Source organism: Coturnix japonica, chromosome 4 (genome assembly GCF_054131305.1).
Source record: "Coturnix japonica strain WE chromosome 4, WE-NBRP24, whole genome shotgun sequence".
In the NCBI taxonomy this organism is placed as follows: domain Eukaryota; kingdom Metazoa; phylum Chordata; class Aves; order Galliformes; family Phasianidae; genus Coturnix; species Coturnix japonica.
In genome coordinates, this window is record NC_140666.1 from 44128120 (window position 1) to 44154746 (window position 26627).

At 40.4% G+C, this 26627-nt stretch overlaps 1 protein-coding gene across 34 annotated transcripts in view; it reads right to left on the reverse strand.

The window, feature by feature from the left end:
• TENM3 (teneurin transmembrane protein 3) overlaps positions 1-26627 on the reverse strand; it is a 770347-nt gene that overhangs the window by 33206 nt on the left and 710514 nt on the right. For 31 of the 34 annotated variants that reach the window (XM_085545060.1, XM_085545048.1, XM_085545077.1 and 28 more), the window contains 11 exons: positions 25939-26085; positions 19207-19423; positions 18061-18180; positions 17399-17660; positions 11437-11704; positions 10924-11067; positions 8101-8350; positions 7664-7684; positions 2880-3112; positions 2250-2404; positions 546-1420 (listed from right to left, as the gene is read on the reverse strand). In XM_085545060.1, the coding sequence (XP_085401186.1) occupies positions 546-1420; positions 2250-2404; positions 2880-3112; positions 7664-7684; positions 8101-8350; positions 10924-11067; positions 11437-11704; positions 17399-17660; positions 18061-18180; positions 19207-19423; positions 25939-26085 (2692 nt within the window). The remainder of the gene's footprint in view (positions 1-545; positions 1421-2249; positions 2405-2879; positions 3113-7663; positions 7685-8100; positions 8351-10923; positions 11068-11436; positions 11705-17398; positions 17661-18060; positions 18181-19206; positions 19424-25938; positions 26086-26627) is intronic. The other 3 variants (XM_085545070.1, XM_085545057.1, XM_032444361.2) reach the window with 1 other exon arrangement.

Consider the following 26627-nt stretch of genomic DNA (forward strand, 5'->3'; position numbering starts at 1 on the left):
GAATGACACTTCCCTCCAGAGCTCACATTTCTCAGATATTTGCCACTCAATGAAACACTACCTTTCACAACATCAAAAATAAAAGCCTACACCCAGTCTTTTTTCTGGGTAAAAGACCACAAGGTGTGCTGTTGCTTTAAGAAAATTGAAGAAAAAATATTCAGCAGTGAAGCAGATTTCTTGTCAGTATTTGCTGCAGAACAGCGTCAATCTAATGAGCTAAAGGGATGGAAATTGAGTTCTTGATGCAAATCTACAGAATCATGGTTGTCTGAATTACAGCTTTGTTGACAAGAGTGAGATGTTGTCTCACAATTATTCTAATGTATAAAACTGAAATTGGAGATAATGAATTTAAAATTATGCAGACCCAATCCTTAGAATAAGACAGATGTAGACAGGCTGGGAAACTAAAAGCGTCTCCCTGTGCGTTCTGTTACCAAGCATTATCATTACAGTTACCTCACCAGCCCCCAGCAGTATTGCAGTGGCGCCATAAAGCCCAACAGAACTACAAAGCGTGGGGCTTTATTTTATGTACTTACTCAAAGAAAGTGGTCCATCCCGTCTCATCACTTTTAGTTGCCAGAAGTCCACTGTTGCCATGGTAGGTAAATAAAACAAGCTCCTGTCCTTGTGCAGTCATGCTTTTCAAACACCCATTCGTGCCTATCGTCAGCCAGATGACTTGGTTATCGGGGGAGACCACTCTCACCGGCATCCGGTTGGGATCCCGTCTGATACGCAGAGTGTTCCCATTGCTGTCCGTGACTGAAGTAATATCATTGTCATTACTGTAGCTAAAATTGTACAGATAGTCTCCGGTGACTAAACTTACGGTGTACTGGTGAGTACCATTGACATCAAAGATATAAAGCTCTTGATCGGTTGGAGAAGCAACTTCATAAAAGTTCATTGAATTCAGCAAGGGTCTGTTCTTTGACACAGCCCGTATCCTAATGTTTCCCAGATCAGCAATGTACAGCGTGCCATCTGGAGACACAGCTAAGGAGGAGGGGGCATTAAGTTTGGCATCTTTAGCATAGCCATCTCCACTCTGGTAACAGTCACAGTTGACATCGTTTTTGCAGTCACATTCCGAAGGTATTCCAGCGACTAATGAGATCTCTCCATCGGTTGTAACCTGCCTTATCCTGTTGATCTTTTTCTCGTCCGTTTCTGTGATGTACAGTACCCCACTGTAAGACACAGCAATGGCAGTTGCTGACTCCAGTGTGGTCTGCACCGCGTGCTTGCCCACTGTGTACTCCACTCCGGGAACCTGGCAGTGCATGGGCCTCCCTGCAGCAATGCGCACCTGGCGGTTTTCAGTGATCTGCAAAACGACGTTGTTGTCCAAAACGTAAATGGAGTTATCCATTGGGTTGATGGCTAAATCTGTGGGCCATTCCAGACGAACCTTAACAGAGAGAATTGGTTCATTACAGTTAACCAGGTGTGGGTGAAATGAAAGAAATTCACCTTCAGCTTAAGATAATGTGGCAAAGATATTTTTCATTTATTGTAAGCAATGCAGACAAGAATTTGTATATGAAAATACATGCAGCAAATGAAAGATTTTCAAGGGAGCAAGGGGAAGGATGTCAGGATACCTATTTTATTGAAAGAACAGCACTAATGGAACTGTAACACCGGTCAAATTTCCCCTCCAATAAACGTTACATTTTTTCTGTATCAGCAGTGCATAAATAAAAGTAGAGATAGATATTGAAGTCCAGTCTTCATAGGCAGCACTCATTTTTCATTCTTGCATAGCAAACAGACTGAAACACGGTACTGTACTCCACTTTTAAACACAGCACTAGTATCATCCCTTCTTACACACATAAACTTGTTTAGACAAAACATAAATAAATACTCTATTGTATATATAGTCTCATTCACTCTAGTGGGCTAAGGATGCTAGTAATTCAGAAAATATCAACGTGCCAATAGAGTTGTAACATATCTGCCATTCCTCCAGTATTTACTACTAGTCTTAATGCTTCCTGCAGATGGTTTTGCTGTTCTAAACTAAACTGATCTTTATGGGCAGAAAAATTGAACACAGCAGCATTCACAGCCAAGAGAGCATGCTGCGACTCATTCCCTTGGAACAGGTTTGCTTCTCCACAAATTCTGCTCTCAAATAGTTGCTATACACTCCGCCCGAATTTATTTTAAGGTGGAAGAAAGCTGCATTTGCACCTGCAGCCCCAGGTCAGCTCTCCAAATGAGTTCCCACATACCTGGCTGATGTGCATGCTGGTATCACAGGTCAGAGGTCGTGCTGAGGTCAGGTCATTAGAGCCAAGCAACGTAGATATTATTCCATTTTGATCCACTTTTCTGATCATGGTCCCATCAACAAAGTAGATTAACCCATTCTTGTCGATTGCTATTCCTTGAGTGAAGGGAATAAAAATCAGTTTATTGTACCAGCTGTTAAAATATCAGTAACTAAGGGCCGAAGTGGGGTGTACAACATGGAAATTTAGGGCAGAAAAGATCTTCTTAGGCAACGGGTAGTAAACCAACTCATAAACTCACTCTGCGTAACAAAGCAATGTTCAGTATGAAATCTACAGTGCTGACTGTGCTTGCTGTTCATTGGAGAGCATGTAAGGTAACCTGGAAAACCTGCTGCGTCGCACCACATGCAACACTGATTTTAAAACTTTACCACTGTTTGCCAAACACATCATCTAAATGAGCATTTCAGAACGTTCAGTAATCATGAAAGGCAAATATTTACTATAAAAATCAACCTGGCTCTCTGGCACCTCTCTTCCTCAGTGGTCTTTCCCATTGGAAGAAATTGGAAGTCACGTTTTCTAACCAGCTGTTGCATTAAGCATAACCATGCCCTTCCTGTTTACCTTTAGGGCTCATGAGAGTTGCCTCGACCGCTTTGCCCCCATCACCACACCGTGCTTCATCAAAGGGCAGGCACTGCTCCCCCGTCCCTCCGACCACCTCAGCGTTCTTCGTCAGGTCTTTGGCACCCGCGAGTGACCTGGGCCGGTAGATCCTGCGTGTGTTTGTGTCGGAAACGTACAAATCTCCTGTCACGGGGTCAGTAGCGAGGTAGTATCGGTGAGCTGGGTTGTTGCTGTAAAAAGGAATTACACATTGCACATGCTGCAATTAATTGCATTGATGTCACACTGGGAAGAAAAGGCCTCAGTTCATATGTAGTGTGTACTAACTCATAATTAGTAAAAACCCATGCTGGCTCTCTGGGCTTACTCAGCCCAAAGCCTTTCTCAATTCTCCTTTCCTCCCTGTGTCATAGGCAGTCCAGCCTATGCTCCTCATCCTTTTGGGACAGAAATGCAGTTTTGTCTGTGATGCTCAGATGACTGTCCTGCACTCTGCAATTTGAGACAGCTCCCATTGCTGCAACAGGCTGTGTCCAGACAGTGGAGCCTTAAAACTACCCAGATTTTTGCATGCTTAAAACCGTGATTCAGTTTCAAACTTTCAGCATGACCCCAACCCTAGCTTGCACTTTATGCCCTTATCAACTTATCTGTTTTATTATAATTTATATAAGGCTGCTGGGGTGCACGGTTTATATCATTCATAAACAGATAAGGCAGAGTTCGTATTATTAGTTCAGAGGCGAAAGATAAGACATCCTTCATAAGTATTTGTTTAATCCCCTGCCTCCAGAGACGTGATATGCATGATTTAACACATTAGGAAATGTCATCTTTTCCACCAGAACACCATGCGCAGCTTTTCTGTTCTCCTTAACGCAGAGCTGTATTTCAAATCACTGTACACGTTGGCACAAAACCGCTAACTATGCCAACTCGGTCTTTATTACCGTGAAAACATATATTGCTAACCATTTTCCCAGAAACGTACATTTTGCCTCTCCACTGGTGCCACATAATTGAGAATTACTGCCTTTTCTCCCCTGCTGGTGAAAAAGCCTACCCTGGAGAGTACCCTTTGGGTTGATATATTATGATGTAGAAACTTAACCCACCGCAGTTAGGATTCCTGACCTAATTTACAGCACGAAGAACTGAAATAAGGTCATGTAAACACAGGAGGTAATTTCAGATGCTCTCCTAATGGATTGAATCAGTGTCAGAACAGTCAGTTCCACTTCTGATGTTTGCAAAAGCGCCGTAGAAACACATCTCTCCATCCTGGTGATATCCAAACATCTGTTCTCAGAACGCCCCGCTTCCCATTTTGTAAATACATAACTGTGCTAATGTAACACATTTTTATCTACTGCCACTTGGAAAATGCAACGAAAGACCAACAGGAACAACTTGTGAACAAATTATGTCTTTTAGCAGGGACAGATTTTTATAGCTATCCAATTACAAAAACATGGAAAAATGTGTTGCATAAATAGGATTTGCTTTGGTTTTAAGGCTTTTAACATGCTGGTTCAGAAGGAAGAAGTCAAGTGAAGCAGACTAATGAAATCAAATACGCAGTGATTAGCACCTCTTAAAAAGCCCTGCTACAGAGCTGGATGTTATACAGCATGTCTGAAAGCGATTAAGTGTGGCCTTACATCCAATTTCTGTCTGCTAGAAACCCGTTCCTGCCAACATACCAAATAGCTTAAAGGTGTTTTCTGAACCGTCATTTGCGCAGAGATCATTTATACAATCACTGCGTAGTGTACGAATTATTTATACCTCCATAGGCTGCAAATTAAATTACACCCATTTGTACGATTACTTTGGTCTTCCAGAAACTTTGCAGACATTTCAAATATAACCACGCTGCAGAACGTGAAGTGTGCAATTACATTTTATTTCATTGTAATTTAAAAGAAAGTCCTCTCTTATACTACTAAAATCTAAATTAAAGTGTGTTTCTTCACCTCAGTTGGCATTGCCTGAATCATGTTTTTCAGCTGTTGGAATAAAGTGTAATCAAATCAATCAATATTTTACGCCTGGCAATTGTTTCTACAGAAAGGAATTTTTAAAGCTGCTCTCTTTGTAAGTATGAAAACATTTTCATGTTTTAATTAATTCCAACCAAAACGATGCGGTTATTCAGGATGCAAGATAAACCTGTATCATGATCACGCAGGATCAACTAGCAGGCATACAATAAAAATATACAGCTGATCTCATAAGGCTATTTTCTCAATTTATCCAAAAAAACTCCAACTACCCCCAGATTTGGGAACTGAATAGGGTGCTATTATTAAATCAGTGCAAACCCTCCCATCTGCCATAAGTATATGCCTTATGGTTCCCTTCTGAGACAAGACAGCAGCCTTAACCTCAAGTTTCTTTCCAAAGGAAGGTTAAAAGCTGAGGAAGGAACCAGCCATTAATTCTCCAGGGCAGGGCACATTCTTAGGAACTGGGTAACTGACCAGTGAAAACCATGCTTCCCAACCAAAAAACACATGTGCACACTGCATCTACTACAGAGTTAAGAATTCCAAACCTGGAAAGCTGCACAGAGATTATTCTATTTCACTGTAGCTTGAAATAACATTAATGCTCAGCCTTCTACCAGCAATATCAAAACCAAGAAATAAAACGCAGTCAGTAATGTCTCGACTCAGCACCATTTTGTCAGTGCAAGGGGCTCTGACCACTAAGCAGCTACATGCCCACGTGGAGTCCCTTTCACAATCAGACTTTTCGTATTTTCCCAGCCCTGTTGTTGCTTTTCTTAATATAAAATCTAGATTTTACAAAAAAAAAAAAAAAAAAAAAAAAAAAAAGCTTTTAAGTGCTACCTACTGTTTACTTGGCATAATGATCTACTTCCCATTGCCTTACCTTGCTTCTGTTGTTCTTTCAAATCCTCAGATCACCTGCATTACTCTCCATGCATCGCCTCATAAAAACACTGTCCCTGATCCATACCCTCCCTTTTCATTGTGTGCCTTCTAATCTCAAAGCTGTTTTCAGGCCCTACTGAACTTTCTTCCATCTCCCTAAGGACTCTCTGGGACAGTGCCACAGCCTGCAAGTGACCTTCCTGTCTTCAAAGTCCTTCTGCAAATTACCTCTTCTGTGAATGCTTATAGCATTAATCACACACAGGCAGCAGTGTGTATAAAGACAGCAGCCCAGCTTTCAGACTGAAAAAGCATGAGGTCACCAATACACTGAAGGATAATCTAACCTGCACTGTCTCCCTAACTTAGAGCATGGGCGCCATGAGGTGGGAGAGACATTGCAGGCTATGTGTACCATGGTGCCTACAGGTGAGTAGCAGCAGCTCCCAGATAGCATTTAGAATCACTGAACCACAGAATCATTGAGGTTGGAAGAGTCCTCTAAGATCTCCAGCCCAACTGTTCACCTACCACCAATACTGCTCACTAACCATGTCCCTTAGTGCCAGATGTCCATGTTTCTTGAACACCTCCAGGGATGGTGACCATTCCCTCACATCCTGTCAATGTTACCTGGGAGCAGAGACCGATCCCCACCGTGCCAGATTCCCATTTTGTATATTACTTCGTATTCTGTTCATTTGTCAAGACGGTGTCTGATCCAGCTGCAATCGCAGCCTGTGATCTCATGAGGGATGTATTTCTTTTAAAAGTAGAGTATCAAATGCAAATTAGACTTAATAATGAAGAAACTGCCTCCAAGTCACACCTGGCAAATAACTTCAAACCAGCCAGACTATGCATCACCTCCCAGTTCTCATCATTAGCACCAGTGCAAATGCCTTACTTAGTCATGGAAATTTTTGCCTCATCTGTTTGAGACAATTTCTTAAACATAAACCCCTTCTTCATGAACGTCTAAAGCAAAGAGAATTTAAAAAAATCACTTGGGCTAGAGGATAACTGAAGTATGGTGCTCTTTGTTTAAAAGCAAGGAAGGAAAAGGGCTGTCAGCAAAAAAGGAGAGGCCCTACAGGGCTGCTGAGCCTGGTACGTATCAGTTCCTTTACAAAGTCATGCATGGCTTCACATATCCAACAAGATTCCAGCATGACTTTGGTTTTGCCCACTTTTCCATCACAGCTGCTGTGACAAAGCACTTCTAAGCATCCACCCTCGTGTATCTGTTCTTGCCACTACCACACCTACGCTGCAACGGAGGGATGCTGTACTACAAACCTTCCAATTCACCTTCTGTCTACTACAAATCTTGTAAATCCTGGTGTACTTCAACACCCGAACTCCTGGAATTCTCCTACTAGGTGACAACTTCAGCTTTCACTACTAAGAAAAGTTCAAATTTAAAGAAAAAGTCTTTCAAAATGTGAGCCTTAAAAGTCTCAGCATTGGAGGGTCAATGAAATGAACTGACTTCATGCTTGTGTAATTCTAGCAGTTATATGCCCTTCTCATCAGGTTTGGGGGATCTGATTAATGAATGAGCTTTGGTAGGAGCAGTAGAAGTGCCAGCAAGGAACGGGAGCGAGAAGATAAGAGCGCAAGGGAAAGGAGGGCACATACAGCACAGAGAGAAGCCTGACTGAGGACAGAGAGTGATGAGAAAATAGGAGCTCGTATCCGAGAGGACGATACCGCCTGACGGCTGACATAACTAAAACATATGAACTCATTATTTTTGAAAAATACTCCTCCTTTCTAATAATACATCTTAGAAATGACTAGTCCATTATAAGCATTCATTTGTTAAAAAAGAAAAAGGAACAGTTAGAAAAAGATAAATCTTCTTTAAGAAATGCTTACCTATGTCTAAAATCTTTATTTCTTGGTGGGAGCAAGTAAAAAAGAACAGAAAAACAGTATTAGAAAAATACTCAGAAAGGATGTTAAAAGAGGAAAAGAAGGCAACATTTAAATCTGTCATTAGTGAAGAGGTCCGCTCACCCCGACTATGTAGGTTAACTCTTCAAATCCACAGAATAATTACTCTGAGTAGATTAAATTCTCACTGTTTGGATGCATAGAGTTCAGATATTTTACCACGGTATTTACTTATTTTATTTTAAATTTCAGTTTTAAATACTATTTCAAATGTACTGAAATCTTTTTAATTGACTTCCTGTTGTTTCCATAGGCATTTAGAAACTCTTGACTTACACAGTGCCAGAAATGTGTTACATACATACTACTTGCAGCAGTAATTCACAATTCTAAAGGTCTAAGATGTGAAAAAAACTTACCTTAGCTCGAGAACACTAGTTACATTTCCAGATGGAAATATCCGTCGAACATAGTTGAAATCCCCCACGTAAAGACTGCCATCAATCCCACAAGCTAAGGCAACTGGAGCCAGTAATTTATTACCATCAGCTTGACCATTACAACTAGGGCAGGAGATGCTGCGTCTTCTTCCATTGCCCATAATGCTGCTGACAATGGGGGGTTGCTGAGATATAAACTGATTTTCACCATTTCCTTTGTAGAGGATTCCTGGCAGGTAACACAAACACAAAATCGAAAGTGGTTTATTAAAAATTTGAATGTATCTACATGAAGTGACACACAGACATTCTGAATACTCCCTTTTCTTGGTTTAAGTCATTTTAAAGCATTTTTACTTGGTTAGCACCACATTTTTTCCCACTACAAGAAAACTTTTTATTAAGGCATTTATAGTTGTAATTAAGACACAAATACATAAAAACACACAGAAAGCATTAAATTATCCTGACTGTTGAAAGTAGCAAAAACTATTTTAAATGTTTCCATTTTGGAATTCTCACGAAATTACTGAAATTTCGCCCATGTGTGAATTATAAAGAAGAAAATCAGAAGTATTTGCTACTACAGCTCACCATAAATGTGATGTCAAATGTCATCTGAATTGGATTACTGCTGCAAACTGTAAATAGTAATTAAAGAAGTACTTCAAAAAAGTTGAATCTTAAACTATAAAAAGCTCCTAACTCAGCTCACAATGAAAATGTACCTCTGGCAACAATGTCTGCCTCAGTACCATGTCTGCAGCTACAGGCAGTTATTAAAAATGTCAAAAAACAACAGAAAAAATGTGGTGCCAGGCCAACCTGCCTCTTAAACTTAATTCTGCTTTGAGGCATGAAAGGAACAGTAATTTTGTAAAGACAAAGTGATGTTTCAGCAGTATTTTTCTTCCTTATGCCTCCATAGGAAATTGAGAAGAAAAATGCACGTGTTATGTTAAATCTTCAGTCTTGGAATAAAAAACGTTTCATTTTATAGCATATTAAAATGTTGCCGGAACCCTCAGTATTGAAGATGTCAATGAATCCATCACGGTGCAGTCTACCAATGGTCATCTATTATAGTAGTGCTCATAAGTCACAATGCGTCTGTCTGTGGTACGACCCATGTAAGCCACATGTCAACTTGTACTTTGCAGTGACGCCCAATGTATTGGTTGTCTGTACAGTTCCAAAGGCAGTCTGGGGCTGGGGAATGTATTCCATTTTGAGATGCATTGAGGAAATTGAAGATGGATTCCTCTTTCAGTCCTCAGCCCAAAACTGAACTCTTTGTACTGACAGATCTGCAGAAAACACACTTTGTTTCTTTAAATGCTTTAGGTGGCTTCACTACTTGATAATGTTATAAAATTTGGGAGATTATACACGTAAGAGCAATAAACATGATAAAATTGGGAAGAATGAAAATGGTTTATGGAAACTTAATGACAAGTAATCTAAATAAGTAATCTAACTCAAAGAAGGAGAATGTATTTTTCATGAATAGTCAAAGCCAGAATGCATTAGTAGTATACGAAATCCGCTCTCCTATGATTACATCATTTATGACAATCCTGGAACCATAATTTTGCCTGAAATAGCTGAGTTCTATAATTTTCATCAGAGGAATTCTACAAGTCAGCACAGTGCACTATTCCACCTGATTTATTCTGTCATTACCTTGAAAAATGGGTCCTTCACATTTCTCCTCTATTATCACAGACTAAGAGATGCACATTAGACTATTTACTGCAGGAGCTGGGGATGTCCGTGCAAACAGTGCCTGCACTCCCTTCTGAATAAATTTCTCCAGCTCACCCGTCTTGTCAACGCAACTCTCCACTTCATTTACTCGATTAAACACACCTCCCTTTTGATAAGTCATTACTTGTCATATATACATAAAGCTGGCATTGTTTAGACTTGTGAACAGAATCAGTCACATGTATATATATAATAGTAGCTCCTTACATTTTCAGGTGGATCACCTTTCAGGAATTTGCACTTTTCCTCACCTCGTTTTTAAATTAGGTATGACACTACAATGACACCCTTCCCTGTACTTGTTTCCCTCACCTGCCTTATGAGCCATTAGCAATGCTTTAGGTGATGCTTAGTGCATCTCACAAAACAAGGGGCATTGGGCTGACCACAGCACTCCAGAGAGGATGTACCTCATGAAAGAATTTACATGGGAAGACAGTGGAAACAACTGCTCATCCTCCAGAACAGACAGTACCTGTGTGCTAACAGCTCCCACCAGCAGCCACACTGCGGCTGGGGATATCACAAACAGTAGGGAAAAACCTCTGGTATAAATGAGGGACTTTGCCCTGGTAGTGAAGAGCTCTTAGTTTGGCAGGAATGCCTTCTATTGCCATTTTATTTTCACTCCTGGTGAGAAATGAAAGTGGCAATGTTGTTCAAGATACTGCTACCATACAGTCGATAAATGCCAACAGCAATGCTGAAACCTACAGTCACTTGAGAAACAGCATTTCCTCAGCATCACTAAATTTTTAATAACAATCTCAACTCTTTTTTTTTTTTGTTAGTGAACATATCCAACGTAAAATGACACTGTTGCTGTTAGATGCTATTATTAATGCATAAGTATTTGCAGAAGTAATAAACATGACATGCACTGTAAAACTCACAGCATTTATCAGATGCAAAACATCCCATAATACCCCCCATCTTTTTTTTTTTTTTTTTTTTTTTTTTAATGAAGGGAACGAGATGCCTAACTTGCAAGGTAGGAAAGCATTGAAATTGGCACAAAGAAGCTTAACTCCTTACCATTCTGAACATCCAATACGTGATGCTTATCCAGCGTCCAGCCACCCATGTTAGAGGCATCCAGTTCATATCCCTGCAAAATGGCAGTCCTCTTCTCCCAGAGAGTCAGATCCAAGCAAGACTCATATTCATAGCCCACAGACACTGAAAATAACAGTACGTTTCATCATTAAACATAGAAACTTGCTCAAGTGACTACTTTAGGGAACGGAACTCCCTGAACCATGTTCATTCTGCTGCTCTCCCAGGCTACCCAAGAATCCCTATGGCTTTGATAGAGACATACTGAAAATACTGAACGGGATTCCAAAATACTTTAAAAAGTAATCCTCTCTTATTAAAGTAATTTTAGTTATTAAGGGAAGTAGATGAGAACAGGTATAAAGGAAATCCATTTTGTGAACTACGTCAGAATGCTACTGTGTATGGGGAAATACACCTCTCTATTTCCAGTACAACAGAAACAATGAAAAAAAACCCACAAACAAAAACCCCTCCTATTAGCACACATACCAACAGCTTCAGATAATCCATAGACTCTCTGGTTGTACGCGTCGGTTTTATCCCAAATAAAAGTGTAAGCCAGATTTGGAGATGCAGGGAACCATTTCTGGAAAAGCCTTCCCACCACCGCCACCATAAGATGAACCTTCATTAAGTTAAATGGTATCACGGATTGGGTCATAGTGATCTTCAGAACAGATTTATATCCTGCAGCCCTGGAGCTTAGGTATGATAACTTCAAATCGGTTCCTGGTATTGTAGTTTCTTCATGAAGTACCTGTGTGTTGATAAGAAAAAAAAAAGGCACTATTTGAATGATTTGGAAATTAAATGGCACAATGCAGATAATACAAAAAGATGCCTGACACGATGCTACACGACAGTCCATTATGAATTATCATCTACATCTGGCCTTCAGTTAAGGTATTAAATAAAAATCAATAATGAGTGGTATTTTACCATTTATTTCCTTCTGAAAAGCACAGCCCTATCTCTATTGTACTGAAGCTGCTCAGCTGATACGTTCTGTTGAAGGATTTCAGAGATGCCTCCTTTATTTTAAGGGGGAGGTCTGAAAAAGAGGGAGAACATTCCCAAACGCTATTCCAAAAGAGGCAGAAAAGCACCTTTCACCCAAGTGCTGCGGCCCATCTTCTAATGAAGGCAGAGGAGCCTCGAAACAGTGCAGGGCTTCAGGTTTGGGTTATGGTGTCTAGTTGCTCCTGTAGTTCACGTGTAACACTGGAAGGGCTTTTCGGTGGTTTATTATTTGCATTATCTGTGGATTGTAAATACTTTAAACCTGAGCATTCTTCCATTTATTTCGGAGAGATAAGTAGGATGCCTCAGGGAAAGCTTTTCCATATTTCCTGATCAATATTCACTACTCAGACATCAGCTCACCACTTTCTCATTTCAGAGAGGTGCAATGATTCAATTTTATTTTTAAAAGGTTCCTATCCCCCCTCTACATCCTCTCTTCCTCTGAGCTGAGGAGCTTCAGTGGGTGATGGATGGATGTCGGGGGTTTCTGCGTAACGTGGATGAGGACAGCCAATAGTGTCCTATCCCTCCATCAGGACAGAAAACTCTATTAGGGAATCATGTCCCTAAGCAATGAGAGTGAGTAATTCAGCTAACAGCAGCAAGAGGCCTTGCTTATTGGAAATAAGGATAAAGAAGCATCTAGACATTGTTATAAATGTAACTGGAGGCAAAGGATGCGGAACCACAAGACAGCACAAGCCAGAGCCTTGGTGGTGTTGAAGGAGCACTTCCTGAGGAAGTTCTGTTTTACCTTCCTGTCTCCTAGTCCTGAAGTCTGAAGACCAAACACTAATCAGTACCAGCAGAAAGCAGCCTTCAGGAGTGCACACATATCCCTGACATTGAGCTTGAGACTTTTGTGGGATCAAAAGCAGTAGTGCTACGTTAGCTCAGGTTTTCACCATTGTTCTCTATGCTAGAGAACCCCTAGGCACTGCTTTTAAACAACTGACTGTGTTGAACAGAGTAAAAAAATGTGGTTTTATGTTCTCTAAGAGGGCACCAGATGCTCCACCACTAACTACGTTAGCACTGCTACTGGTATGTAAAGATTTATATGCTATTAATTGTATCTGCCTCTTTCATAGCAGTAACAACAGCAGCAGATCAGAAATAGTATTTTGGCTCATTGTCTGAAATGAACACTTAAATCTGATAAATGTAGGCATATGGCTCTTTATCTCCAGTAAGGCTATAACAGAGCAGTGGGAAATAAAGGAGGCATGGGAAGAGACTGGACAAATTAAATTCAGAATAATTCTGAGTCTTTGAATGTCTCTGTTTTCCCCACCAACAACCTGGCATCACTGAGAGATATGACAAGCAATACCATCACTTGGAAGGAGACGAGCAGCATAATTTCCTTTTGTAAATCTAGTCTGCTCTCCTTAAGTCCAATATACACACAGTGTCTAAGGCAGAGGAGAAGCAAATCTATTCCGCAGAAAGAAAAGCTCTCTAGAGAAAGGAAGCTGTGAACATATCCCCTTCCTAAGACTGAAGGAACAACACAAAACACCAGTGAACTTGAGACAGATTCCACCTCAGGACATCAGCCGGACTCTCATCTACTGTGCATTAAAACTGGTCTAACAGATGGAGTTCTCTGTAAGCAAGAGGAGAAAAAGAAATAATACACTTGTAATAGGGCACAATTTCACGGACTTCGCTGGTCTCCTGTTAAGACCACTGTTTCTTTTACAGCCTTGACTGCGGCAGAGCAGTGTTAAAACACTTAGGTGGTCTTCCAATACTCTAGCCTGAGATAACAGGCAATAACAAGGACACCTTGAAGTTTCAATTTCCAAGGAATTCCACTGTGTATTTGGATTACTATCAAATTAGAAAGTAGGACACATGCAGTTCTCAGTGAGGTTTAAAACAAAAAAAGAAAAAAAAAGAAAGAACTCCTATTATTAGTTTCTGCAGAAGCCTCAAACATCTGCTGGAAATCTGACTTATAACTTCCTTCTTTCCATAAAATATTCCCTGTAGTAACTTATTTTCTTGCAAACTTTAGAAATCTAGAGGTAAGGTTATACATCTCAATCTCTCTCCCAGAATCTAGCATTACAAAGAGAATTAAACAGTTTAATGTTCATCTGAAACGTTAAATCATCAGGCACAGCAGAGAGCATCCTATGGGAGCCATGACAACACATCAATTGTAAAGCAATCAGGAAAGTCACCGGGTATAAAAGTCACATCAGGAATCGCCAGCACAACCAATATGTCTGTACTTTGTGTTCTCCCGACAGAGTACCACACTGCCTCCGGAAAAGGCTGATACGCCACAGGGGCTGAGTTATAGCCCTCCTGCCACATTCTAACGGCTGACATTTTACTTATCGATGATCAAGCTTCTTGGCAGGACAGCTGTGAAATACTTCAGCTACAGAACTAAGATGAGAGTCGCCTCAATTTTCACAAAGGCTTGCTGGCCCCAAATTTCAAGTGGGTGACTGAGGCACAAAAATGGTGCAGGGCTCGTCGTCTCCTCCAGCCACAAGGACTCACTCTGCCTGGCTCTGCAATGCTTTTCTGCTCTACCATTTGATGTGATTCAGGAGATATGCTCTCGTACTATTAAGAAGTCTAATGAGGAATTTACATTCAATTAGGGAGGAAATGCCTGCCGCATGCCATCTATTTTTGTCAAAATGAGCCATTTCAACAATGATTTGAGAACAAATTTCACTAACGAGTGCAAACTTTAGTCCTAATGTTAAAGCAAGGTGCTTTGCTGACATGGAAGGAGTTGAACTACTGTACTGAATTGAAACGTCATCTTGGTTTGAAAGGGGTAAAGATGGCAGTAACTGACAATTATCGCTACTGCACAAAGCTCAAGACTAAAGAATTGCAGAATTACAGTTCTTAAAGTAGAGGCCTTAAAATGTGTCAGTGAAAGCATAAACCAAGAGGCACACCAGAATATGAAGGAGAAAATCAGAAAATTTGCTAGAAAAAAAGGACACACAAATGTTTGAAGGGAAACTTGTAGGTCTTCATTCACCTCCATACCTGGGGCAATAGAAGCGAGCTGCCCAGATCCTGTTGAAGACATCTTAGAGCCTGGCAAAGTGTATAATGGAAGTGTAGGAGTATGAAAGCCACAAAAAATCTGTTTTGGAATTGTTCATTGTAACTCACATCTGGGTTTGTGCCAGATCACACCGCAATATGTTTGTTATATTAGGAAATAACAGCAACAATAGTATGCAATATCCATAAGCAGCTCCACCTTAGCCTGACCTCCTGCCTGTACGTAGCTTAACACTGGTTAATCCCAGCTAGTTATGTCTGGGCTGTGTGTGCTAGCTGGTGATTAAGAGTAGATAAAAACTTGTGCCTAAGTAGTTCAAAATTTCATCCACACGTATTTATTATCATCCCTCTTGAATAACGGTCTGCTGGGCCTGTGATCACCCCTCCACCTGCTTTATTCTTTCTTTCCCCTTGCTTGCCCTCTTATTCCATTCTCCTTTGTGCTGCTTCTTCAGTACAGACTTTAATTCCCTCTCAGATCATTTTGGGATTCGTAAGCCACTAAGTACGCTCTTTTGGAAACATCATCTCCTAGGGATGATGAAGCACTTCAAGGGATGATGATGATTACAGCAGCACATCATTTTCTCCTGTACGTGACAGTGAGTGCTGTCACACCGCATCAATAGGGTGACTGATGTCGACTGCAAGAACATGGGGAATGCTTTGTTTCTCTGTGCTTTCATCCAGACTTTTGTGCTTTAAGCTAGCATCACCGCCTTTAAAATGAAAAGATTTACAGCAGTTCCTCCAGAGCTGAGCAGACAGCTTTGGATGGAATCTGAAGCTGCTTGTCTTTTATCAGATTGGTGAATTTTTGGGGGGAGACAGACTGTCGTGCAAGATGCATTTCTGAGACGAATCTGACTCCACAGGAGTACGCTGCAGGCATGGCCATGCAGCTCCCACCTGCTGAAGTAGGGGATCACCCTGTACAAAGGACAGAGTACACTGAAGAAAATACTCCTTGATTTTTTACAGAGCACAAAACAAATTTTGGCATCCATGACCACCGGTACATTTTTCTCCACATCAGAAATTAGCATTAGCACTTAGTCCGGTGAGAACATGACCCTTTTTTGTAAGGAAATCAGCCTGGGCTACTAGTCCTGTGTGTCAGATTTCCCACCCTTTGAAATAAGCAAGATCTCTAAAATGACTCTGTTCTTTTCGGGCTTAAAAAAAAAAAAGGATTTGGGCAGGGATGTAGAATCCAAAGCGGTACTCCCATGAGACAAAGGCTCAATGCAGTCAGCAGGGGAAGGACTGGACGTGGCAGACAACAGCAGCAGGTGGGAATCAGTTGGAATCCAGACTTCGTTAGTCCCACTGCTCACAAAAAGACATTTAATCTAAGCATTACAAGTACTCCGAGAAAACAGGTGTTTGCTCATATTTTCCTATTATTACTTTTTCTTGATTTATACACCATCTAAGCCTTTTGCTATCACTTCAGGAACCGAATCTATTATCTGTTGCCAAAACAAGTAAATAAGAGCTGCTTTTCAGTGGATTGTGTTTTACAAATCCTTACTTTCAATTGATGTGCAGCCTCCAAAAGCACAGAAAAGATAGGATAAAAGCAACGATTTTCTAGCGTGGTTGAGGTTTGGAAGAGCGTTTAGTTGTAATTTTCCCACATCTTTACCTTAAACTTGCTCCTTCCCATGATTTTTTAAGATGATTTTGCTCGTTCCTTGAAAGCTTTAAATGAAAACATTTCAATACATTTTCTGTGTTTCCCTTGAAGATGCAAATACACTTCTTAGAGAATGGAAAAAAGAGTGCCCTATGTAATTATGACATTGTGAGGGTGGGAGAAAGAGGAAGAGAGAGGGAGAGCAGAGCTTTCATCAGAAACCAATGAGATAAATACTCCTTTCCTGAAATGCAACTCTGCTTTCAGATTGCCAGAAGACCACATTAGTGACCAGGTATCTGAGATGGAGGAATTTAACACAGCCTATGTTGGAAGAAGAAAAAACCATGCTTCAATCACAGTTTTTTCAGTTGAGAGCATTTGAGCATTACAACTCCTAAGGATATACATTAAGCACCCATGCTCATGTCCTTGAAAGCCTTCCTTTACTGTTACAGACACAGAATTATTTTAGTATATAAACACAGAAATATCATGCTCTTTATTAAAACTAAATGGATAAAGTGAAATACATGGGTCTTTGTGACGCAGTGGAAAAACAACTTCCATTTTGTTTCCGTGGTGTGCACATTAACACAACTACAGTCAATAATTATGATTGCAGTTGCAGTTTCTTAGTGATTTTTTTTGAATTTTTTTAAGAATTTGTACTCTTTCCATTATAATTGCTTAATTCTACCCAGAGCAAATACGCTATTTGTTTGTAGAGCAGTTTACCTGTGTCTCTGGAATGACAGGACTATCCTCAGGAGAAATTCTGAAGAAGGTAGATAAAGGTGATGACACGATGATAGGGTTTGGCCTTACAAATCCACTCAGATCACAGCTAGGAATGTCATTCTCTTCCTTTTTCATGACCAGGGTGTCCATTACATAGAAGACATTCCAGGGAATCCATACTGTGTGATACTGTGTCAGGAATGGGGATCGCTCGAACACCAGGGTCAGAGAGGCACCACCATTCGCGACCAAATCAAACCTAGAAAAAAACAGGGGTAGCTATCAAGCAAATTCCCAAAGCCATCCACAGCATCCATTTTATTGACTGATTCTTGATCCTATCGTACTGCTCTGAAGATAGAATAGCTCTACTAGTAGCAATAGAGAAATCAATTACATTACATTACATAATACTGCACTAAGAATGGAGAATCTGGGATCCTGTTTTTAAATTAAACAAGTCCTTCTACTCCCAACATATATAATGGGCATATTTAACATTACTTGAAGAATGTACAAAGTACAGTGTTGCTCAACCACTTTTTTTTTTCACATTTATTTGTTTCTATTATTTAGTTATTAGTTTATTCTTACAAGGAGCTCTTTCATGAACATATTTGCTGTCTTTGTGTCTTAGAAGTACTTCAAAGTGAACTTACATGCCATCCTGGCGAGTGATTGTGTATCCATAATCTGGGTAGTGTAAAAAGGAAACGTTGACTCCAATGAGTGGAGTTCCGTCAGCAGTTAATACTTGGCCCCGTATGACAGATGCAAGGCTGTAAAAAAAGATGCAGGATCAGATACAAATTTGGCTTTTATAATCCTCTTTTGAATGAATAATAGCTAGTACAGCAAACACACACAAACATCTCCACATGGCATCAACTCCTGTTAGCAAAATCATTCCTGAACCTCCAACCCTTCCACAAATTCCCATAATTTACATTGGATAAACACAAACCTCAACACCTACGTATAATAATTTTGTTTTCATTTGGCTGAGGTTGCTTTGGTTCATTTTGTCCGTACTGAGCCACTAAACCTTGTAATTCACTGAAGAATTGTAAGAATTTATCAACTCTAAACATTCTGCAAGTCATAACTCTGGCAGATTCTTGAAAAGTGTACTTTTCAATTATCAAAGCAATCTGTAAAACTGCAGGGACTACAAAGTATAAAATTTAAAAGAGCAATAAGGAACATTTGTGCAACAACTTTTAATCATCTGCTGTGCCCAAACACATTAATGCTGTTAAATTACTGCAAACACAGTAGTTCTAGTGTAAATCATCTTCTTTGACTCAGTGAGATCTGAGACACCTGCTTCCTGTTACTGGTTTATTTTCAGGTCATTACTGCTTTGCAGAGCACCAGTCAAATAGTTTATGCAATTATGCTGTCGTGCACTTAACAGTTCCATTACATTAATTCATAATTTATATTATTTAGTGAGCTCAGTTTAAAAAGTGCAGCTTTGCTTTTCCTTCTGAAGTGTTTTCATTGCTTTGATACACTTCCAACTGTGCTAACCCAAATCAACTGGTTAAACAAAGATCTATTAAATCATTAATGAAGTGCCTGGTTAGCACACAGGTACGATGTACAGTATGTAACCCAGTGGCACCAACAATCTGAATTTTGCAGGTAATGAGATAAGCACAAGTAACCTGATAAGTAGGAAAGAAAGCTTTTGCTGAGAGTCCAATGCATGAAGACAAAGATCACAATGGATCTTCTACTGCGCATCTCACATGCTCTTCAACTGCTTCAGTATGCACGAGTAAAGGACGAGTCACGCTCACCTCTTATTGAAAGGACTTTCCCCAGGTATGACATGAGTGCTGTCTGCTCCAATGAGAAAACTGATACGGTCATAAAATGCTTTGGCAGCTTGCTGAGATGGTGACTGTTGGCTTTGGCTGATAATGTCTTGGGGATCAGGTAGCCCGCGACAGTAAGGCTGATTCTGGCAAGAGCTCTGTAAACAGCAGTCGGGATCCATACAGTCAACCAGCCCATCTGTTGACAGAAATTCAGAAAGATGAACAAACTCCTTCTCTGGCCCTTTGTATGCAAGTGAGTTGGCCAGCAAAGAGATTATAAAAATTATGCAGTATGAAAGAATATTAATAATTAAGATTTTAATGAATTTACTTTCAATTCAGGAAAAAATAAGCTCGTTTCCACTGCGTTCTTAAACTCCCATGGAAATCCTAACAGGCTCAATGCGCATAAATTAAGTGTATTTGTTTGATACTTCTCTACAAACATGTGGAACAAACCAGAAAATGAAGGCAACTCAGGCTCTGCATACATTGCTAACTTATAAATATTAAACATTTTAGGTGGGTCTCAGTAGCTTTTATCTCGGGTTATTTAGCTTTCGAGAGAAAAGAAACAAGGAAATCCCACTCTGCTGTTTTCTTCAACTTTTTCAGCCCATCTGTGCTGCAAGGAGCTTTAAATATTTCACAGCATTTATCAAGGTGAATTCCTTTACATGTTGGCAGGAAGGTTTTGTTGCTAGTAGCAAAGGCAATTTCCAGCGCTACTTTGCATGTAAATGCGTGAGAGGACAAAATCTGTATTTAACCTTTAGATTTTTTTTCTGAATAAAAGGATGAGGAATGCTGGCCACTATAAACAAGGCTTAACACGTGGGTGCTTTTATGCTCATGTGCTGAAATATTCACATCTAACGAGCGGTAGATGCGTCACATCGCTGGAAATCTAATTTGGTGAAAGATTAAAATCAAGATCAAATTGATAACTACTAATTTGCTGTAAGTAATGTCGTAAGGAAAATGAGCCTGGAAATGTCAGTGACAGAAAATTTCTAGATGAATGTAATATGGTACCACATTCTGATAATTGTTTCCCCCAAAGAACTGCAAGACTGAAATAGCTCAAACATTTTATTATTCCATTTATATTAAGGAGGGAGCTTGCTTGCTGCACTAAACTGAAAAATATACCAATGCAGCACTCTGAGGAAGCCCACGATCGCTTCTCTTACAAAAGAATCTAGCTTTATAGTATAACTTCTTTCTGCAGGGAAAATTATCATCCATTTTTCTGTTCAATCATATGTTGAAAGAGTGTAAGTAAACAGAGCTCTTCTAAAGGTATTCCTCTAAGAATTGCCATGCTATGTGGATCAGTTAGAGGATTGGCAAAACAGTAAAGGGCTGGGGTTTCTATTCTTTTGCACATCTAAAATTCTTATTTAACTCAGCTGACATTGAAGTCAGTTCAAGGAAAATAAAAGGGATGAAAAAGTCATCGTTACATATATCAAAGCTTAAACTTTTTCAGAGAAAAGAAACACCACTGATTTTTCCTGGGATGAGTGGTTGATGTGCCTGAGGGTTGTGCTGCCATCCAGAGGGACCTGGGCAGGCTGGAGAAATGGGCTGACAGGAACCTCTTGAAGTTTGACAAAGAGATGTGCAAAGTCCTGCACCTGGGGAGGAACCCCCCTCCAGGCACCAGGATGTGCTTAGGGGCAGCAGGCTGGCAGGCAGCTCTGTGTAGAAGACCTTGGGAGTCCTGGCAGACATCAAGCTGAACACAAGCCAGAGATGTGCCCTTGCAGCAAGGAAGGTGCTGATGTCATATGGGGCCGTGTAAAGGAAGAGCTAGGCCAGCAGGTCATAAGAGGTGAACCTTCCTCTCTGCTCAGCTTTGTTGAAGCCACACCTGGAGTGCTGGGTTTGGTGTACACTTTCTGGTATGAGAGAGACATGGAAACGCTAGAGAGAGTTCAGTGAAGGGCCATGAAGACAATTATAGGACTGAAGCAATTCTCCTCTGAGAAATAGGCTGAGAGAGCTAGAACTGTTCAGCCTGGAGGGGGATCTCATCAGTGCATATAAACACCTCATGGGAGGGTGCAAAGTAGATGCAATCTGACTCCTTGCTTGATGCCCAGCAAAAGGCCCACAGGCAATGGGCACAGGTTGGCATACAGGAAATTCTGTTTAAACATCACAAGAAGTTTCTTACAGTGAGAGTCATCAGATGCTGCAACAGGCTGCCCAGGGAGGCTGTGTAGTCTCCATCCTTGGTGATATTCAGAACCCAGCAGAGCCTGGAGCAGCCTGCCCTAGCCGACCCTGCTTTAAGCAGAGACTAGACAATATCCAGAGGCCTTTCTAACCTCACTGTCTGTGACTTTAGTGGTTTCATACAGTAACATTCCTGTACGATACAAAACCCCTTTCCAGCTGAGGTGCTCAGCTCCCTTGCTGGTTTTAGCTCTAGAAGCCTGGCTCAGTGTCAAACCTGGGGGTACCGATGGTTAAAAGCATAGTTCTGCTTTTTTATATCTCTGTACAGTCTCCCAGGCAATATCTGGTGCAATTGCCAAAGAAATACTCAGATTTAGCCATTCATCTTTGTTAGTTTATAAAAAGCAAATGTACATCTGGAGTACAGTCTGCAGGTCATAAAACTGCAGGAGATTGACACCTTCTGAACTAATCAGCTGGAAATGCATTTTTACAAGCCTCTCTGCTAACATCAATCAGAGGAAGAATCTCATTTTCACCAGCCCAGATATAGGGATACGCTGTTTGTTATTTTTTAGTGGAGTTTATCAGTATCTTGCCCAGGCGAGTGACGGATGGTTATGAATCTGGCTCCTTATAACTTGAGAAAACATTTTTCATTCTTTCTCTGTACTTATGTGGCTAGAGCTATCTAGTACCACTAAGATGACTACTCTATTGCACTGTGTGAAGCATAGCAGAATTTCCTTTCTGAGAAAGTTCTGTGAAATATCAATGAATTAGGTTTAGCCTGAAAAATATGAAGCTTCGCTTAACACTACCTTATCAGTTACATCACTCAAATGCAATAGGAAAATTATACAGAAAATAGAAACTCTTCTAGCAAGCTGGACAATCATTATCAGCCTTGGGGAACTATTTCTCTCTCTCTCTCTCTCTCTCTTTTTTTTTTTTTTTTGTTTTGTTCTAGATATAAGTGGTTCTCTTCTATATACAGCAGACATAATGACTTCATTATTGTCTCTTCCTGGAAGACAACTTGTGGGACAAAATTACTCCTGGGTACAAGCTCTGCCACGGTCAATGGGAGCTCATGGCCAAGGACCTACATCAATCACATTCTTGGTAAATAAGCTGACTATATATTTAGGCAACTCATAATCTCCATAAAGTGAAATTCAGTCCCTGTATTGGAAGCACCTGGTTTTGCAGCTATGATGCTGGCCATTCCACAAGAATGGTTTCAATGCCAGTGGCACACAAAGCGAAGAAGCTGGAATGGACAGAAAACCCTATTAACTAAACTCTGTTATCCTCATGTAGCTCAGTTTTACAACAGAGTATACTGAGTAGACTCAATTATAGACAGCAAAAATGATTGCCTCTAGGAGCAGCTGGTCAGAAAAGCCATATAAGAAGAAAGAGCCCCTGATTTATTCCTGAGCAGCACACAACTATCTTTTTCAACACTGCTACTGCAGTATCCCTGTAAGCATACCCATAGGGTACTCAAATTAGACTGACTTTGTACTGTAACAATAGTCCTGAGCAAGCCATCCTAGCCTATGCAAGTAATTACAAAAATACTGCAGCACAGTGCTTAGTGGGCTTTGCTTTATTGTAGCATTTATTTTAATTTTACTAATAAAAGACTGTTAATAATCCTTTCAATTCTGTTGGTGGAAACATGTAGCTACTTTTAATGGTTGGATAGGAGCTTGTAAAAAAGCAAGCCTAACAAAAGATACTGCTTGATAAAGACCTAAAGAGTCAGCAGATTTTGCTTCCATGACAAAACACAGCCCACTTAGTCAAAACGGAATAGTGACACAGTTTTTTCCAACATAAGGAAGCTAGGGTTCTTCCAGCCCCAGACAACTCTGACTTCCCCTCTTCCATAAAGTCATTAAGAGTTTAGTTTAGACACATTTTGTTGTGGACTGCTGAAATGTAAAGAAAATCCTATAATAGACTATCCAGCTTGATCACATGGGAAAAGAAAGAGTGATCCTTATAGGGAAATGATTTACAAGACCTTCAAAAATGCGTAATAAAAGGCAGACAAGTAAACACCCTATTATACGTCAGTAGTTTCTAGGTGAGAAAAAGACCAAGAATACCTTGATGCCATTAACATTTCTTATGAGGAATTTTTCCACTGATGTTGAATGCTCACGTTCATGGAATTTGAACAACCAGTCCCACAAACAGCTACGAATCAGACAAGCAGCAGACATTGTTATTAATGAATTATGTTAATACATGAGATGCATTTTGTCCACTGTATGATGAAACAAATATTAACCATGGCATCTCTTTTAGCCAACAACTACGTTAACTCCAATTATACCACTGCAGAGCCTGGTGTGATGTAGATTGTGCTACCTGCAGTTATCAGCACAAATTCAGCATAAGCGCTCAGATAACCTCATGTCCCATAGTAAATAAATACAGCAAAGGCATCCATGAGCCATTACCCGCAGCTGTCTGCATAGCTTGCTTGAGAGATGAGTGGGCTATTTGCAATTAGTCTTAGAAAGGCAAGAAATGTCACTTCTCTTTCCAGGTGAGTTTCTGGCAAAGACGACTTTCCCAGCTTTATTTGGTATGGTTCCAGTTCTTAATTTAATTGTTGCATTTTAACCCTGTTTCTCAGACCCCAATCAATGGCAGAAGTGAATATGCTTCTTACTGAAGCATATACATTTAAAACCAGGACCACTGAAAGAGAAATGCTGGTGACAAATAGCATTATATAGGTCAATTGTGGCAAAACAACTGTTTGGCCTATCCCCTCCCAAAATTTTGCTCCTAAATGCTTGTAAAAGAAATAATGAAAAAAAAATCAAGAGAAAAGAAGCTATACAAACACTAGCATTAGAGTTTTATTTTTGCAATATCGTTCTTTCTCTTTGAACTTTAAGTCATCCTGTTAGATCCTTTCTGCTCCAATTCCTCATCCCGCTTCTGCTTTTTCCTCACAAACAGCTATTACTGCTTTCAGTCTGAAGGAGTATCTCCTTTTCTCCTGTTCTGTTTAAGTGCATTCCTGCTCACCTTGCTCCTCTTCCTCCTGCTGTTCTGTTACCTGCTGTTGACTTTTCCTCTTACTTTCTAATACATCACATTGTTCTGTTATTCTTAACACTTACTGAATCTGTTTTAGACCATCCATGGGATTTCACTTCCCCCCCCCCCCCCCCCCTTTTTTTTTCTACCAGCTATTATTTTTGTCCAGATGATGTTCTAACCTAGTTTCTCTTCCCCCTGGCTTTGTCTCTTTTCACATTTGCAGGTTTCTCTTTCTTCCTTATGTTTTAAACCCCCCTGCCCACGTGAATATGACATCTCTGCATGGAAATACTACAGATAGCTCAGTCCTCCTGCATCCCCCGCGCTCACAGAAATTTGGCTTTGCACTAGCTCACTGTATAGCAGACTGCATTATATTCTTCAGGCCCCTAAGTGAGCAAGGTTCACTCAAAATATAAAATGTTTAACAGAGAAGTGTGGTAAATCAAAAGATATGTAAAGCAGTAAACACTACAACTCTTTTGATCGCATTTTACACAAGTAAGATATGCTATTATTTACAGACAGCGATTTCCAAAATCCCAACGATAATCAAGATATGAGAAGAGACAGCCTACCAGCAACGACAAAGGCCTTTGCAAACTAAAGCTGAAAAACAGTCAGCCACAAATGACATTATTACCATCTATACTCCCTAGCGGATCTGCTCTGGATCAGAAGGAGTTAAAAAACATAGTTAATGAAAGGGGGGAAAGGAAAAAAGACAACAGAAGTATAATGCCGGACTGCTACATGACTGCATTCACATTTTTCTGTGTTTTGGTGTTGTTTTTTTCTCCTGCTTGATTCTGGAGTCCTGCCATAGTCACAGCCTGTCTTCTTTCCCTACCCTACAATGATGACTGCAGATTGATTCCTTAAGTCAGCAGTCCTGCCTGCATCTCACTGCAGATTGTTACCTGTCACCCAAGTGACAGACTGCAGAGAAGCAAGCCAAAAAAACCCCCAACAAATGACTTCTGGGAGTGTCCTGTCAATTACCTGAGCATTCACGGGCTACAGAGGGACAAGATCTTTCTAGACTGGGTAAGCAATTGTTTCCAGCAATAGTACCATAGATGAAAATGTAAAGTCCTGGCCTTTCCTCTTGGGATCATTTCCTTGTGAGGTCACTGAAAATTTGCACTCCTTCCATTTTTGTTTTCCCTGCTACAGTTCACTGAGTCGAGACGATGCTCTATTCCACTCTAAAAGAACACTGCAGGAAAACTAAGGTGACACCCATCATTTTCTAAGTACCTATCTTGCCTGTCATAAGCACCCTGTGAGGCCTTGCTGATACGCAGAGCATACTGCAGTGTGTTCTTACAGGTATAACAGCTAGTAAGGAGTGTGCATGGTTCTCACAGCAGTATTTTGCCATCTGACTTTAAAATCTCCCTTCCTCAACACATTCTCCCCAGCGTTACAGATACAGTCGGCGTATCTTACCTCCCTCGTTGTCCTTACTGTCAGTGCACAGAGTTTCCATGGCCACGTCGCAGCCCGCTCCCCTCCATCCTGGCTGGCAGACGCAGTGCCAGCCATTCTGGTCCAGCGTGCACCTCCCGTTGCTATTGCACAAGCCAGGACAACCCTCTGTTGGAACAGACAAAGAACATCACAAGTGATTTAAATATTGCAATTATTTCAGACAAATAAAAGATACAAACAAGGGACACTTACTGGGAACAGGCCTTTTTAACAGCACAAATACTGTAATTGCACATGGAGTGGAACAGCAACATTACCTGGGGAACGTAATTCTGAACAAAGTGGCATCTTTGATTGGCCTGACACTTGAGACACCACTTACCTGTACAGGCAGGAAATAAATGCATCAATCCTCTAAATACCTGTAGGCCAGACAAAATTAAGTTTGTTTTTAATTTTTAATTTTAATTTTTTTAATTTTTAATTTTTTTGGCAGAGTAACGAGATGAGTGCATAGTGCAAACACAGCTGTATAAGATTATACATTTTTCTGTGCTCAAAGAATTGATTGCCATTTGCTCTCTGCACTATTGGTTCTTGGCACAAACGTTGAAACTCCCTGTTACTGTGAACAAACCCCTCCAAATCATTAAGTAGAAAAGCGAGTATGTTTTAGGCAAGTAATATAAAAGAGAACGTTAACTTTA